The 17,969-nt window shown below is 36.6% G+C and overlaps 2 protein-coding genes across 3 annotated transcripts; both read right to left on the bottom strand.

The window, feature by feature from the left end:
- Positions 1 to 2,710: 2,710 nt before the first annotated feature.
- Positions 2,711 to 4,840, bottom strand: LOC114746583 (tyrosine-protein phosphatase DSP5-like). The gene is made up of 5 exons (XM_028934807.1): positions 4,460 to 4,840; positions 4,097 to 4,190; positions 3,536 to 3,593; positions 3,370 to 3,413; positions 2,711 to 3,190 (listed from the first exon to the last, which is right to left on the bottom strand). Exons 1-5 carry the CDS (start codon positions 4,594 to 4,596, stop codon positions 2,933 to 2,935), a joined length of 591 nt encoding a protein of 196 aa, XP_028790640.1. The 5' UTR covers positions 4,597 to 4,840; the 3' UTR covers positions 2,711 to 2,932.
- A 2,548-nt stretch (positions 4,841 to 7,388) lies between these two features.
- Positions 7,389 to 12,424, bottom strand: LOC114746584 (GDT1-like protein 4). Of its 2 annotated transcripts, XM_028934809.1 has the most exons (10): positions 12,323 to 12,424; positions 12,100 to 12,236; positions 11,920 to 11,985; positions 11,536 to 11,676; positions 10,979 to 11,077; positions 10,593 to 10,665; positions 9,104 to 9,189; positions 8,603 to 8,686; positions 8,467 to 8,526; positions 7,389 to 7,803 (listed from the first exon to the last, which is right to left on the bottom strand). In XM_028934809.1, the coding sequence occupies exons 2-10, from the start codon at positions 12,181 to 12,183 to the stop codon at positions 7,615 to 7,617; spliced, it is 882 nt and encodes a 293-aa protein (XP_028790642.1). In that variant the 5' UTR covers positions 12,184 to 12,236; positions 12,323 to 12,424; the 3' UTR covers positions 7,389 to 7,614. The 2 variants fall into 2 exon arrangements, with proteins under 2 accessions (XP_028790642.1, XP_028790641.1); XM_028934808.1 differs by having other exon boundaries at positions 12,100 to 12,424.
- Between the last annotated feature and the right edge of the window lie 5,545 nt (positions 12,425 to 17,969).

Here is a 17,969-nt window from a genome sequence, read left to right as displayed (position 1 = left end):
TAATTGATATATTATATAAATTAATTTACATCTTAATTTAAATAATATAATTTAATAAAAATTCAGTCTTATCATGTTAATATATGTATTAAAAAATTGGTACAGTAATTTTTTATTCTAATTAATATAATAATATATTTAAAATAATCAAATTAACAAATTTTATATGTTCTAAGAAAAATAAAATTTTATTTTCTTTAAGCTATCTTTTTTTTCAGCTTTAAAATATATTTAATAAATAATATATTTATAAAAAAATTAATTTTATAATATTATAATTTTTTATTTAAATAATTTTTATAATATATTTTTAATTATAATAATGTATATATTTTTTATTTTTTTACTTAGGATAATATATTTTTTATTTAAAATAAATATTATAATAATATATTTTATGGGTAGAAGTGGAATATTAAAAAAACTATAAGGGCATAATGGTTTAAAATTTTGGCTCCTCTCCAAAAACCCTCAATTTGGAGGGGAGCCAAAATGGGGGGGAGGGAGGGGAGGGGAGGGGACACTTTAACTCCCCTCTCCTCCAAAATTTTTAACCAAATAAAGGGAAGGGCTCATTTTCCCTCTCCTCCCCTCCAACCAAACGCACCCTTAAGAGTGAAACTTTTGCAAGAGGAGATAAAGAGGATGATGGTAAGGAGAAAGAGAGGGGAGATAAAGTAGCAGTGAAAGAGGAGAGAGAAAAACCATGGCTTTTAGGTTCGGTCGAGTTGACTCAGAACTCGACGAATCAGGTAATTGGCTGGTCTGATTGAGTTCTAATTCGAGAAAAAGTTGACTCAGGGTAACTCGGGACAACTCGTGTCTAACTCAGGTAACTCACTGAGTGGAACAAGATACCCGAGTTAACTTTTTCCCCTCTCATATGAGTAATCCAATTTCAAATTAATGAGGAAAGATGAAGAAAAGAGGGAGGAGAAAGCAACATAATCTCGATGGCTGAAAAAGAAAGGAAAACCTGGGGCTGAAGACAATTTCAGTAACAAGTGATGGGAGATGCCGGGATGGTGGACACGATAAAGGTTGAAAAAAAAGGGAGGAGACAAAAACCTAAATACAATCGCTGAAGATTTTGCAGAACCATAGCAGAAAGGGGCTGTGTTCATGAGATTTGAACTTTGAGACAAAAAGAAGATTAAAAGAACACCGGAAAAGGGGTTTCACACAAGGAAGAATGGGGTGGGGGGGGGGGGGAAGCTTAGCACACTTATCAAGATTCATTGATTCAAAGCTACACGGCAATAGTGTTTAAAAAACAAAACTATTTTACACACGTACACAAGTTAACAGGCCTCGAGACTCATTTTCATTTGTTGGGAGTTGTCACTTCAATAGGACTCTTTTGCCCTTCAAAAGCACTTTAGAAGCGTCTCTAAGGAAGTATTTGGATAAGATCAAAACTATAGTTTCAGAAGTGTTTTTACGGTATACGAAATAAATATATAGAGGTATTTATCTCGATTTGTGATAAAATATTTGTGAAAAGTGATTCTTGGGATCTCCAAACACCCCCTAAATTTGATTTAAAGTATTCATACATATATAATTAAATTATATTATTTTAATTATGACCAGTTTGATTTTGAGTTAATTCTAATCTGACTCCTTAACCTTTAAACTATTGTTTTACAGATTCATACATCGGTCTAGTTTTCAGTACCTTGAGAAAAACTGAGAAAGATAAAGAAGATTTGGGGGGGGGGGTTACGAAGGGAAAGAGGGGAGAGGAAGAGAAGTTGAGAATAGAGGCTGCAATCGAGAGAGAAAGAGAGGAAGACGGTGTCAACTAAAACTAACAGCTGATTTAACAAAAAGGTTTATACTATTATCAGAGAAAAAAAGGATTCAATAAAAAAAAACTATAAGAACCTGACTTAAAATCTGATAAAATTATAAGGACTTTCATATTAAGTTTTCCTTATATATATTTAGAAGTTATTTTTTGTTTTTACATAAAAATTAATTTAAAAAATCAATTGAAAATTTGAATGATGCCAGGCTCTAAAATCTCTTCCAACTTCACCTAACATGTCCCTTTCTTTTTCCATATAGAAACCCACTGAAACATGGGGGCACAAAAGCCTCTGGATCGATTCTCTGAATGCAGATGCGTGCACAAACCAGTTTAACAGGCTTTGTAAACAAAAAAGACATTGGACGAAACTATTAATCAGAAGTATTGCACACTCCAGTATCCTTTTTTTTTTTTTTTGGGGCATCTCGAAGGACTTAATTTTAAGAATTATTCTGAGTAGAATAAAATACACACAACTTCCAAATCTCACAACATCTATCTGCATTTTGGGTTAACAAAAAAAAAAAAAAAGGAGTCCTCCCTCGTGATCCAGTGCACAAAGTCAAGGTTGAATGAATTTACTTTACCATCGCCTGGGCTCGAGCAAATATAACATATCACCATACAAATGCCTAAATTGGTTGTGCACCAAGCAGGGGGGGGGGGGGAGACTACAGAGAAAGGATGAGAAGACAGGCCAGATGTGTTTCGTAATTCTTAAAATTGTACTTTAAAAAAAATGTTAATATAATTCTTAATCCCTCGAATCTATTTTTCTTTTTATCTTAATTTCTCAAGTTTTAAATTTTAAGTTTTAGTTCTTCAAATTGCATTTCATTTAAAATATTAGTTTTTATAATTTAATCAAAATTTAGACCATTTTACTCTCAAGAAATCAAACATGCAGTTTGAAACTCGATGAACCAAATATTATATTAACCCAAAAAATAAAAAGAAAAGTTCTTGGAAGATGGAAAGCAAGGGCCACTGTAAAATTGGATTCACTGGGAGAGGCAAAAGAAAACTGCAAGGCCAGGTGTTTTAATGTGACTTCTAAGCATGTGCATGGTGTTGAACAAGGATGAATTCTACCCAACCAGGCATCGAATGCCGCAGCATCTATACGGATGTCATTTGGGGCTTCTGTAAATTCTCTTCTTTATACAACAACCGCCTCTTGGTTGAATTATATCCTTGGTACTGGTATATAATACTGTAAAGGCAATGCCTCAGGCATAATATATCAAACGATTCTATGAATCTTAAATCCGCCATCCTCGATTTGGCACCAGCAAATCTGTTGTACTCCTCAAACACTGAAGACAAACACCACTTCTGCAATTTTCTCAAGCAACCCACCAGGCAACCTGTTCGATGCTGTATACAATAAAAAAAAGACTGTCAGTCCAGTTTGAGTGTGCTCGCGCGTGTAATCATGATTAACTAATGAGCAGATGATAGTGGAAAATGTCGATAAAACCTTTCCAAAGCTCAAAAACGGGGCATAAAAATAAAGTATTCTGAGGAGGGTGATAAGTCAGCCAATACAACAATACCTTTCCTTGTTTGCAATGGATTAAAAGAGGGTGATTTCTCACATCTGAAATGGCAACAAGTAAAGTAGCTTTAACATCTAATGAACAAGAAAAACGGCAGCGGCTGCAAGGGCGTATACAAAAAAAATTGCATTTCAAAGAGATTCGAGAAGGCTTTATTCAGTACCAAGTAAGACTTTCAGAGCATCCATGACAGTATCCTTCAGAATCGGTACTGAAACCTCCTGCACATACAGTCACAATTCACTGCGCATTAGCTACGGAATCAAAATAAGCCTACGACGATAGCTAGACAAAGTCCATAAACTATATTTCATCATTACCTGTCTTAAGCATCAGCAGTTTTCGTTGCCTAATGTAAAATCATACATTTAGTTTCTGACATAGAGGCAGTTTGCCATACCCAAATTCGCACAAGCTTCTCCATTACTAATTTATGAGGGAAAAAATTACATTGAAAAATCCTTTATGCTAGAGCCGCACACGCCCCCCCCCTTTTTTTTTTCCTTTTTTCTTGGGGGAGGGGATGCTGGTTCCTTCAATTATTACAAATGCTGCCAACGATATCGATTAACACCCGTCTCAGAAAGTAAAAGGAGCCATGCGCCCGTTATGGGTATGGGATGACGGTCACTTTGAGCCAACTAGCTGGGTACATGACATGTCTCTGACTCTCTATAAAGCTAATAAATGTAAGAGAGGATAGCGCACGACAAAAAGAAATTACCGTCTTTCCCTCGATTCCAAACTGAAAGAGTCGAATGTCCTGTGACCGAAGAAATTCCACATTTTCCTGCGGATATGGTTCAGGACACAAGTATCTGCACCAGAGAGGCCAACTTTAGAAGATTTGAACTTACATTTCACATTTAAAATGATCCAGTTTCTTGGCAAATTTTCAAAATAACAGGGGCGATTGGATAAATTAAAAGGAACAAATGCGAATAATTCTGATTCAGCCCGCCCAACTAGTGGGGGGGAAAAAAAAAAAGCAGACGCATTTCCGTTTCATTGTTGGGAACTATGAAAAGAAAATGAAGGTGAGATTGGTCGGTGCTAATTAGGGGAAGGGATGAGAAGGAGAACTCACATGATAGATCGAAGATTTAGGGTTTGAAGGAAGGGGAAATGGGGAGGTCGAGGAAAACTGGATCGAAAAATGTTGTCCTCGACCATCGAGAAATTGGGCGGCGGAAGCAGAATGGGGCGATCACGTCCATCCTCCATGATCAATCCCACCGGCTTTTGTAGTTTGGCACTGACCTCCGCTCTCAGTCTGAGATTTTAGTTCTGTACAAATAACTGATCAACGGTATTGAGATCCCATTCTCGATCCTGCCTTTTATTTCAGGAATTATGAATAAATTTACCATTGAAATGACTTTATTAAACGCAATCTAAATTGGATGGTCCAAAGCGGTCGAAGTGGAACTTGGGAAATTGGAAAAGGAATTGGCGGCGCACGATTTTTCGTATAAAGAAGAAGGGCGGGAGTGAGAATGATTTGGCCTCCGGACTCGCAAGTTGCTATATTTGGGGTAAAAATATGGGTGTGGTAGTTTAATAAATTCGGTAGAAAAATATTGCGCCGTCAATGTTGAAGAGGAGAAGTTGAACTCCTCCTCGCTGGAAGCTTCCCCCTCTCTTTCCTTCGTTCATTTGTGTCGTCATGGATGATTCTCAATGTGGTCATTGGTCAACGTTGAAGACCGTGCCCGGTCACTGCACCTTCAGGCGCATAGCTAACATGTTCTTTTTTCCCATTGAAAAATATCAGGAAAAATTTCATTAAACCCTCTGTAATTATTTACAATAAAAATTTAATAATTTACAACACCAATTTAATAATATACAATTTAAATAAGATAAGAATATTTTTGTCTTTCTACACAAAAATTGGGTCAAAAAGATGCACTGAGAATTCAGAATTCGCAAAATATAACTGGAGACTTCGTTTTGTTAAGAGATTAGAGATAATTAAAAACTTTTAATTATTATTTATTAAAATGTCATAGAAAAGGATTTTTATTTCAATCAAGAAATAACTAAATTTATAATAGTCTTTATTAAAATGGAAGTCATGCATCCTCGCATGATATCTCAATAAAATTTTTTTACCAGATATATCACAGAATTCTAGATAAAAACTTAAAATTCATATTTGCATAGTAAAAAATTTAAGAAAAATTGCAACAATAATAAAATATAGAGTAACATAAAATTCAATCCAAGCTACTTATATAACTTCAACTTGCAATTAAAATTGACAAATTATTATGGGTTAAGGTGCATTTAGCACCCGAACTATTTTTCCAGATGCGCCCAGTGTCTTAAAGTAATTTTTGATACATTTAGTGTCTCAAACTAATTAAAATGGTGCATCCATATCCCAAGCTAACAGAAAAGTTAAGTTTGACCGTTACTGACTCAGCCGAATATTGATCGAAAAATCCTACGTGGTAGACACGTAAGCGTCTGATGTGTATTATTTTGACGAGTTAAAGTGCACCCAGCACTTCGAACTATTTTTCCAAGTGCGTCCAGTGTCCTAAAGTCTCGTTTGACCGTTACCTTGCTGATTCAGCTGAAGGTTGAATTAGGTGCGCCCAACACCCCGAACTATTTTTGGTGCATCCAGTGTTCCAAACTAATTAAAACAGTGCGTCCATATCCTAGGCTAATAGAAAATTCTCGTTTGATCGTTACCTTGCTAATTCAGCTGAAGGTTGACCAAAAAATCCTACATGGTGGACATACAGGTGTTTGATGTGCATTATTTTGACTAAAGCTCTAGAGATGAGCCCGGTGGCAGCAGGTGTTTTCTCGTCAGGTGACGGTGATGTTGACAGAGTGACCAGGGAGAAGTTTATTGTGTTCTATGATGAGGAAAGCAAATGCGAGTCGGATGAGGAGTTGACAGAGACAGAGACGGAAGTGTGCTGTGACGGCGGTTGTGGTTTCAAATTGGAGTGGTGGAAGAAATGGGATAAAATGTTAAAGACGAGGATGTGATTGAATGGGTAATACATGTGCCAGGATTTAAGAGGGTGAATCAGTGGTCTTTCTTTGTTTTTTTTTAAAGTTTAAAAACTGGCAAAAGATAAATGTTAGAAAAGGAGAAAATAAATTGAATTTTTAGTCAAAATAATACACATTAGGTGCCTGTGTGTTAGCCATGTAAGATTTTTCGATCAACCTTCAGCTAAGTCAGTAAGGTAACGGTCAAACGAGACTTTTCTATTATCCTAGGACGTGGACGCACCATTTTAATTAGTTTAGAATATTAGATGTACTAAAAATTACTTTAAAACACTGGGCTTACCTGGAAAAATAGCTCAGGATGATGGGTGCACCTTAACTCATCAAAATAATACATATCAGATGCCTACGTGTCCACCACGTAAGATTTTTCAGTCAACCTTTGACTGAGTCAGCAAGATAACAGTCAAACTTAACTTTTCTGTTAGTCTAGGATATAAATACACCGTTTTAATTAGTTTGAGACACGCACCGAAAATTACTTTAAGACACTTGACGCTCCTGAAAAAATAATTCGGGATGCTGGACACACCTTAACTCAATTATTAAAATAAAATCACACCGGTGGCCAAAGGAATGTGAACAAAAACAGGCAAGATCTCATGAACACACACACACTCATAGAGGCATATGAATTGTACTTTTTTTTCCCCTTCTGATTCGAAGAGAAAAAAAAATCGAAACATGTCAAGATTGCTTTCCCGACGTTAAGACGGTTATTTTAGAAAAATGGTAACTTAGGTCTCTAGCTTCATGAACTTTTTTTAAAAGGAGAAAAAAAAAACCAAGTGCATGATTTTTTTCAGCACTCGTGCTAAAGGAACAAACCACTTGACTCAGTTTTTTGAACGTAAACTGAATTATTTAAGTTAAATAAACCATACTTTTCCTATTAAATTGAAAATTTATTTAATGCAAATACGTGATAACAAATAAAAATGCGTTGGCAAAGACAACTCTTCCAGATGAAAATGATGAAATGAACAAAAACCGTGGATGGATGAGCACGGGGAGAAGATATTTAAACGAAAAAATATTTTTACAAAAAGAATACATGCAAGAGCTACAATATCCAGCTTACCTGGGGATGCAGGTATGGAATTTCTATTATAAAGGGAAAAGGGCTGCGTGTTGAGGTCGGAAAACAACCATCCTTTAATCTCTTCTTTTTGGGTTGAAAGGACAATTGAAAAGAAAAAAGATGGGTCATAGAGGAGGATAAAAGAAGGAAGACACGGAAAAGCAGAGGAAGAGCAAGCCGCCTATCGTGGCAACAGTACGCTGTGAGATCTTAGATGCCAGCATGCTTCCTCCCACCACTGCTAGAGAAGTACAGATGGTGTGTCCAAAAGTGGCCCCAACTGCCACTCCCAGTGCATTTTTGTGTGTTGCCAGCTGCAGAACAAGTCAGAGGTTATGAGGAAAAGGAAATTTCTGGTAGAGGCATGGCAAGTGCCGAGAATAACATGTTAAGTATACACTCAAGATATGAGGATGAAGAAGAACATAACAATAATCAAGATTGTTACATGATCCCAAAAGTTTATAAACCTAGTTCTGAACTGTTTAGCATATCTTGATAAGTGCGTGCAAGCCATTCGAAAAGGGCATCTTCTCGTCTTAAGAAACTGACTAACAATAATTTGGAAGAGATGCACAGAATGCGCAAAATCTAATTTTAGTGACAGATCCACCACGAGTAGCAAAAAAATATTTGCTAGAACAGCACGGATGCCCGAACTTGAAAAATAAGTAGATTCATTAAAAAGGAGGTGAACCCTATATGGGAGGTCAAGCAACATCTGCTGTGGGGAATCTCACAGCAGAGGATGCAGCCCGCAGCGAGTAAGGGTCACATATAATATTGTTTGTCTCTCAAAAATTGAGATTATCGTGGAGGAAACAGCCACAGGTATTTGTATTATTGAGTGACAAAGCTCCCCAAAGAATGTAGGTCTAATGAAGAAATATACTAGTCACAGGCATAAGAAAACATCGTACTTAAAAGCAATGCAGAAAATAAACCAAAAACTGAAACCAACAAATTAAGTCGCTTACAGCAATGGTTGCAATCTGGCTGCGATCCCCCCACTCAGCAAGGAATGTTAGAATAAAAGACTGCAAAGAGAAGGCTGCAATCTCAGATGTGATTATAAACACACAGTCAAACAAATTATGGAAAAATGGTACATGCCTCCAAAAATATAGGCGTACAAAATCTTGAAAAGAAGCGCCGGAAGGTCGTTTTCCCCTGTCCAGCTTCAAGTTTCTCCTCCACCTGATTGACAAGAATAACATTCAGTGCCAAATTTGACCGTAGAGATGAAGGAAGCGGGGAAACAAGACTGTACTGTGCATAAGAGATGCTTTTATAAAGCAATACATTCCAAGAGCATCAATTAATAAACAGCTATACGATGCTCGGGGTGCAGACCATGGAGGGAAAGGAAAACTATAATAATAACACCTTGTTGGTTAAGATTCTGGTTCTTGGAAGAGTTGAACGTTTAAAATTAGGATGGCACACGAATGTAGTGAACTGCTATGGCCATGTAAAACAAACCATTCCAGTCAACAAATTCAAACTCAATACTGATATTTGAAACTAGACATCCATGATCCCATATGACTGAAAATGCACAGAATTATGTCTAGAATTCTACTATTACACTGTAAATGGTAAATAAATACCTACTTCTTCCATTTCTTTCTTCTGTGAAGACTTTGAGTCTGACCTCCAAGCAATATAAAGTAATCGCAACCCAAAGAATGCATAAAGAACTGCATATAATAATTAGAAAAAAAAATTATACAGACAAGCTTCACACAATCTTTCTAGAACCTATAAACGGACAGAACGTCACATGTAAACATAGAATTATGAATGAAAATATGCAAAATAATAAACAAACAAGAAAAATAAAAGTCACCAAGAAGTTAGAACTGGGCAGCTAAAAAACACACACAACCCAGTCAAAAACTCTAACGGGGCAATGGGTACATTTATATTGTTCATTCTGGCTTAGTATGGTTAATAAAGATTCTCATTAAATCTAAATGAACGGAGATCAAACAAAAGGCCCATGTGAACTTAATCCAAACAGAAGCAAATTAGGCTAAATTGGGAAAAATTCTTGATCAATAACATAAATATGAATCATCATGAAGTTGGACACTTATACTAGAAGCCTGACAAAGGAAAATGGGTATATAATTGTAGTCTGGCAGAATAAAGTTGCCAAACAGGAAAGAATCAGATGTCATTGGCACAGCACAAAGATGAAAATTAAAATCTTATACCCTGTTTGGTATGTTAGAAGAGATGTTGAAGGAAAATGGAACAGAAAAAGGGAGAGGATGTGTTTTACCATACTAAAAGACCAAAATACTTTGCCAAAATCTATAGAGAGAGAGAGAGAGAGAGAGAGGCCCACTTTCAAACTCCTTCAAAGACCCCCAACCCTAGCAAACCCTTCCCCCTTTAAAGGATCTCTATGACAGTCCCCAAAATTCAACCGAAAACACTCAACGACTTCATGAGGTTGATAAAATCATGTCTGAGAATCTTGTTTTTGCGTTTGTTCATTGAATTGGATTTGTATGTGGCTTGTTGCAATTTGGTCACTAACCACCATTGATCTCACTTCCACTTGCTGTCACTATTATGTGGAAGTTGCCCTCAAGCGCTATGGCTCGAGATGTTGGAGGGCAATTTGGTCAAGAACTTCAACGCATGAGAGTCTCCGTTCCATGGAAGCCAGGCAGTTCCATGCCCCATGAGATGGAATCAGCTTCAGGCCATTTTGATGGAAGTGGCACTTAAGTTCTAGAGCAATATTCAAGCAAAATAAACACTTCCACTATTGTTTTGACTTCCTAACCTCTGATTCCAATATATCAAATGGAGCATCATATTATGTTATAACAATTAACACAAGCAACTATGAGTCAAATCTAAATACAAATAAGCTTAAACTAAATGTGTCAAGTTCACTATATCACATCCAACAAACAAACAAGTGCTATGCAAAAAGCTTCAATGACAGTGCAGATGCAACCATTGCAATTCATGTAAAGTAACGTTCAAATCATTTTTCTTATTGCTTACTCTTTATAAATAGCAAATCCTCATGAGAAAAGACAGAAATATAGCTGTGCGCTAAGTACTAATCCAAAGGATTTACCTGTAGCAGCACTATTCGTATGCTTCCTTGAAATCAAATTCGGCACAATCCTACCTAGTCCAGTAGAAAGTACCTAATTGACACGGATAACAACTTGGCAACATCAACAATAAGAATTAGAGCCCCTTAGAAGTGCTCTAAAGTTATTGAAACGTTTCATTACAATACCAAGCAAAATGCATTTGATAAAGCCCCACATTGTGTAGTCACAAGTAGTTCCAGTGGTCCTTCACTGGCATTGCTTTTTTTTCCCCTTACAAGTCACAAGCCCATTTTTAAGGATGCGTTCCTCCTTCTTTTTATAGTTTTCCATTAGTATCACATGAACAGAACGACAAAAAGATATGTATTGGAGATGAAATAGAACAGATAACAAGGGCACTTACAGTCATAATAATAAGGGCAGAGAGTGCTCCAGATAAGACGGTTGACTTAGGGTGACGCATTGCCATAAGAGCAGCTATTATAAATGTCTCATCTCCAATCTAGCACCAGCATTGTCATTCAAAATGCATAATCAGTAAATCTCACATTGAAACATTGAGAGAAGAGTTAACATGTAGGAGTAACAAAAGCATCCTCAGTCACATGATTGCTCCTACTGGCTAGTAGGGCTTCTCTTAGAGAGAAGAGTTAAGCAACAAAAACATTCTTCGTGATTTGATTACTCCTACTGCCTCGCCCGAATGCAGGATACAACTCCCCATTGCACCGTGCTCTTCAAGTGTGGTGCTAGTTACCCCCTTCTTCAATATCCCGAGGCTTCACACTTAACCAAATCAACTTGCTTACAAATTCACACTTTACAACTTTGCTTCGCGATTGATAACAAACCACAAGGATATATTTAGCGGCTAATTGCTCACAGTTAGAGTGCTTAAACTAACCTCATTGACTTTGAGTGAGTTTTTTTTTTTTTTTTTTGGGGGCGGGGGGTGCTAACCTCGCTGACGATGATCATCGATAGACTGGCAAAAAAAGCATCAAAGACACCAAACCCAGAATCCAGGCCAAAAGCAATGCCGGCATAAGTTGCATCATCGCTGTTTTTGACCGCATAGTTGCCTAGATTCTTCAAGGTAATCTGTCCACAGAAACTGACATCTATCATGGCACATAAAATAAATAAAAAAAACTCTTAGCTCCTATGCCGGAACTTTTCTCATAGCAAGCCCTTGAGGTTGGGCGAATACAATTTCTTATAAACAACCCACAAAATGCTTTGCACTAAAATTATTTACTCTATCCTCTTATCTCGCGTTTGTTATAATTTTTCCCAATAACTGAAGCTTTGAATATGTGATTAATAAAAGGAGGTGACGCTCACTTGGCTACGGCGGCCCAAATCCAGAGATCCACCGGAGTCTTCCTTCTCGGTATCGAGCAGAGAATCCTAAACATAGGCACAGACCACCATCAAGATGCTTACAGCTATATATGAGCATGCGAAGAGAGAATGAAGGGATAAAAATAACCGCAATGCATAAGAAAAAGGAAAGCGATAGACCTGAGCTAAGGCCAGCAGCAGGCTCAAGAACAAGACGAAATAAAAAGCGAGAATGCTTCTGCGATGGTCAAAAAGCAGGCCCATGGTAGGAATTATATGTAATCCTGTGAACTCCTTTTCTTCCTGCGGGATAAATACTAGAAAGCATACACAATAAAGTCACTCCGCGGAAAGAGAAGACGACTTTGAAGGGAATCCAGGCCGATCAAGGCAGGAACCTCACGTGTATTAACTGGATCTGTTCATTCCCTTTGCCGGTGTTAAACGCCACACTTGCAAATCGCATAGATCTGATCTGAACTGAGAGATCCTGCACCCCGTGAAGATCCCCAGGCGCCCGGCGACCCGGTTTTGCATTTATATATGGATTAAGGTATGTTCAGCACCGAACTATTTTTCCAAATATGTTTTAAAATAATTTTCGGTGCATCTAATATCTCAAACTAATTAAAACAGTGTATTCATATTCTGGACTAACAGAAAAGTTAAGTTTAACCGTTACTTACTGACTTAGTTGAAGGTTGACTGAAAAATCTTACATGGTGGACACGTAAGCGTCCAATGTCCTAAAATAATTTATGGTGCATTCAGTATCCCAAACTAATTAAAATGGTGCGCCCACATCCCAGGTTAACAGAAAAGTCTCATTTGACTGTTACCTTGCTAAATCAGCTAAAGGTTGACTGAAAAATCCTACATGGCACACACGCAAGCGTCTGATGTGTATCATTATGACTGAAAATTTATTTTTTTTTCTCCTCTTCTAACATTTATGTTTTGCCAGTTTTTAAACTTAAAAAAAAAAAAGATCATCAATCCACCCTCTTAAATTCTGGTGCATGTACCACCTATTCAATTCTATCCTGGTCTTTAACATTTTATCTCATTTCTTCCACCGCTCTGATCTGAAACCACAATCGCCGTCACAGCACACTTCCATATCCATCTTTGTCAACTTCTCATCCGACTCGCATTTGCTTTCCTCCTCGTAGAACACAGTAAACTCCCCCTTGGTCACTCAGTTGATATCGCTGTCGCCTTTCGAGAAAACACCTGCCGCCACCGAGCTTGTCTTGGGAGCTTTAGTCAAAATAATGCACATCAGATGCCTGCGTGTCTGCCATCTAAGATTTTTCAGTTAGTCTTTAGCTAAATTCGTAAGGCAACGATCAAACGAGAGTTTTCTGTTAGCCTGGGATATGGACGTACCGTTTTAATTAGTTTGGGACACTGGATGCACTAAAAATTACTTTAGGACACTGTGCATACCCGGAAAAATAGTTCAGGATGCTGGGTGCAACTTAACTCGTCAAAATAATACACATAAGAAGCCTGCGTGTCTGCCACGTAGGATTTTTAGTCAACTTTCAACTAAGTCAGCAAGATAATGGTCAAATTTAACTTTTCTGTTAGCATGGGATATGGATACACCGTTTTAGTTAGTTTGAAACACTGGATGTATAAAATTACTCTAGGACATTGGACGCACCTGAAAAAATAGTTCAGGATGTTGGGCGCACCGTAACCTGTTATATATTTTCTTTCTTTCTGAAGGCACCAACATGATACGACGAAGTACCATGTGTTTTTTTTTGCTGGTCGGGGCAAGTTTTTTCCCCCCGGCGGGTCTTTGGATCCAAAGCTACATTTTCTTCAAATGTCAAGAAATATCTTCTTGCCAAACCAAAATACTTGATATACGTGATATAAAAATTCAATACATTCTTAATATAATCTTTAATGCTCATTTTAGTTCTAATTTCTCAAATTTCAAATCATATTTGATCCTCTATAGAAAAAATGGTCAAAATTTTTATTGTATTATAGGAATTAATATTTTAAATGAAAAGAAATTTGAAGGATCAAAATCTATAATTTAAAATTTGAACGACAAAAACTAAAACAAAACAAATTTAAAAACCAAAAATTATATTACCATTTTTTTTATTTTTATAAAAATAGACTTTTGTTTGTGAAATCATACTAATATGTAACAAGGTATGCTGCTATAGCCTTTAATATAAAAGGTCATTAAATATTAAAAAATAGTATTTATTTATTATAAATAATTAATTTAATTAACAATATAGGATCTAACCAAGCGCCCACTACAATTATAGTAACACGTGGCGTATCATAAAATCCATGCACATCCTATAATTGCAAGTCATGCCAAAGGGGATGGGTTTGGGTGCTCATCACAAATATAGAGTACCTTAAATTCATTGAATCTTAATTAAATTTAGATTATTTAGATTTAAATTTTTTTATTTTTATATTTTAAAAATTATTTTAATGGATACCAAATTTAAAATTATTTTTTAACTATCATTTTCAAGAAATAGTTAATTAACAATATTAACTATACAACGTCTATATATCAGGTATTAATAGTCTAGAGTGTTCATCAAGTGATGAGTGCTAATCACCCAACCCGATTCATATGCAAAATTCTTTCAAAACACAGTCTAAGCATCCATTATTAAAATAGAATATATCTCCCTAATTATCAAAATAATGACATGTAGGTACAACACCGCAACTCCACTTCCGCAGAATATTGTCTCGATTAGTGGAGATCGAGGGACCCATCACACAATCCCTACATGAAATTTTGCATCTCTTGAAGGTATTTAACGTCTCCGGCAAAAAAGAAGGCGGAGGTATTTAATGATGCCAAATGAACGTCCACAAAGCCGCTGCAATGACATGTGATATTCTCGGCTGACTCTCAGCGCGGTTTTCTTTGGCACAAATAACAGGATAGCATTTGCCGTTTCTCTAATTAAGATTTCCGTCCCTGCTTCTTAGAAAGGAACTAGCTAGCTAGTTCTTCCATCCTTGGACTTCAGATTGCAACTGATCACAGACACAAAACCCGGAGCTTCTGATTTTGATCTCCCCTAATTAGTTCAAGTTAGCCCGAGCATTTCCCTGGTGAATTCGAAGAAGAGATTCCAAGCAACCGAGTCAACTCTTCTCGTAGCGATAAGAGATGCAAGACATTTCAAAATTCACTGCCTATCAAGCAGCAAAGTAATAAGACTGCAACTAAATCACCCCCACGCAAGAACAAAAGTCTCTCTTGATGTATTGCGAGACTCTAGATATACTGATAGGCATCAGGTGGATAGACAAGGTTTTGGCTGATGTTTTCTTGTCTTTGTTCTATACATAGTTTTATGTGCTGTCGCGTTGTATGTTTGTTTTGTGGGTTTGACTGTATTTCGGCTTATTGAACTCCTGTTTCGTGCTAGTGTTACATTCAATAAAAGTCACTGTCTAGCTCAGAAAGAACAGCTTCTTGACGCGCGTTCTAAAAAATATCCTCCATATGTATATATTTCTTCTATTTTTACGTGCTTTATTTGTTTGTTGACTTTAGTAGTACCTTTCATCCTTAATATAAAAATTAGATAACTGATTTCGAATGATTAAAGAGATTAGTTAAATTAATTATTTATAACAAATATATTGATTTTCTTAAATCTTTCTATTTAATTATGTACATTAAACTACATTTAGATAAAAATACTTAACAATTAATGAGAATATTTTTAAAAACATATTATAATTTGGGAGGTAAAATAAATTGGGATACTATATTTAGAACTGTCAACTAATTTTTATATTTAAGACAGTGTAATTTAACAAGCTGATGATCGAGTCATCAAAACAGTCATAAAATAATAATAAATACTCGTTCTAACGCCGCATACTTGAATTTGGGAAAATCGATGCCCGGAAAATCCACGAGTTTGCATCCTTTGGGCGTTTGTCAGGGACATTTCATTTAGGTGGTTTCGAATCAATGAAAATTTTTGCAAATACTTATATTTTTTCAATTTTAAATTTGATACTAATATATATTTTTTCTCGTGATTAAAGGATTTAATCAAGAGAATAAAACATAAATTGGAGAAAAAAAATATAGGTACGTACCAAATAATTTTCTCTTAGATAATTTATATTGTATTATTTGTGCGTTTTGAGTTTAGTTAAAGTTATACTGAAGGCAAAGGCGCAAAGGAAGTTCCGCGTCATTTTCTGTTGCTCCCCCCCCTAGCCACGGGTATCCTCTTACGCTGTCTTTGACTCGATAGAGAGAAGGAGAGGAGAGAGATTTTAATTAAGAAAAGAGAAGAGAAAAAAGAGAGGATAGTTACAAAAGAGAGAGAGGGAGAGGAGGGATTTTAATGGTCTTCTATTTGGATTGATTGGAGGGGAGAGAGCAATTTTAATAATACCTTATTTTGTTCTAAAAAAAAATTGACTATTTTAACCTCACTTAGGAGGATCAAGATAAAAAGTTACGAATGATAGATTTTAATCAAAGAAAAATCTTGAAGGTGAAAGAAAATACCAACAGCTTTGGAATTAGAAGAAGAGAAAAAATTTACAAATGCTCACTAATTTTGAAACAATTATCTCAATAACTTCTTGTTAAATGCTCAAAAGAACTCTCTTATAGAAATGTTTACGATTGATTAGGGGTTAACAAATCAAAAGGGTATATGAGGAATTAAATATTATCTCTCATCTCCTCTTTAAAAAACTCATTTTTAGAGGGGAGGCTAGAAGGGAAGAAAAGAGAGAAGAGTCTCTCCCCTCTTTAAAAAATATCTTAACTAAACAAGAGGAAGGGAGTCGTTTCTTTCCTTTCTTAAAAAATTGTACCAACCAAACAAGAAGAGGGGAATAACTACCTTTCCCTCCCCTCCGAAAACCCGTACCAAACATAGTGTCGGGTCTTTTAGTGAAATTTTGAATATTGTTTATCAGGAAACAGGCCCTTTTGCGATTGGTTATCTGTTGCTTGTTTATTTCTATACTTTTTGGTGGAAAGCGGGTCAACTTCGTGTAAAAACCGCACCGTGTGTGTTAAAAAAACATATTTTTGGGAGTAGATCACCCCAATTTTTATTGTCCGCTCTTTTAGTATTCTACTTTAAAATTTATTTAAGCCAGATCCGCGAATATGGAGTTAAGAATAGAAGTGGGCGTTTATTGAAGAGGGAAAATGGCGGGAGCGGGTGCATGTTACGGAAGAAGACGACGGCGGGAATGAATAGGAAAGCAGTTATGGTAAATTATCTGGAAGGAGCGCGCCACATTGAGGTAAACCAGGAAAGTCAACTTTTTCAGGAAAAGGGTAAAAAAAAGAAGGAGACAGGATGCGCATACGTGTGGCAGGTCGTCCGCTCTCTGAGAAGGAAAACTAAAAATAAAAACTAAAAAAGCAAAAGAACACTGGGACTCCCTGGTTGGGGGTTGTTTTTATTCCCTCTCCTCCCGTTGTGGAGAGGAGAGAGCGCCTTTCTTTCTCTCTCCCCCCAAGGAACAAACCCAAAAAAAAAAAAAGTTTTCTTTTCCGGCGCCTACCAATTGATCGTCTTACTGGTGCGGGAATGGGATTCACGCGGGCCTCTCTTCCTCACAACCCCGTTGTTTATATGGAGAAGGTCTCTTACCAACCAATGGATTTGATGCCGCAATCCCTATGTCCCCGGCGGCCCTCTCCCCAGGTTTTCCATCTGCTTCTTCTCCTCCCTCTTAATTTTGATTTTCTTCCGCTGCTTGTGGTTTCCCTAGCAGAATCCCTTTTCATTATGTGAATTCCTCCCCCTCGCCCTCGTTTTTCTCGGCTTCATCAGTGTTGGTATCTGATTCTTATTCCTGTCTCCTCACCATTGCCTGCTTTCCCTTCCTATTCATCTGATCGCTTTTGTAATTATAGCCTTCGTTGCCTTTCTTGTTTTGCATTTCTAGGCCTGGCTTCCTTCAATTTACTTTATTACGACTATTTTGGCGATTAGGTTGGGTTTGCTTATCGGTTAAATTGGTACCTTTTCCCATTTCAATGCAAGTTT

This window comes from Neltuma alba, unplaced genomic scaffold (assembly GCF_004799145.2).
Source record: "Neltuma alba isolate B1F8T4 unplaced genomic scaffold, ASM479914v2 tig00005063_pilon, whole genome shotgun sequence".
In the NCBI taxonomy this organism is placed as follows: domain Eukaryota; kingdom Viridiplantae; phylum Streptophyta; class Magnoliopsida; order Fabales; family Fabaceae; genus Neltuma; species Neltuma alba.
Note: the sequence above shows the minus strand (reverse complement) of the source record. Positions and strands in the feature narration are given on the sequence as shown.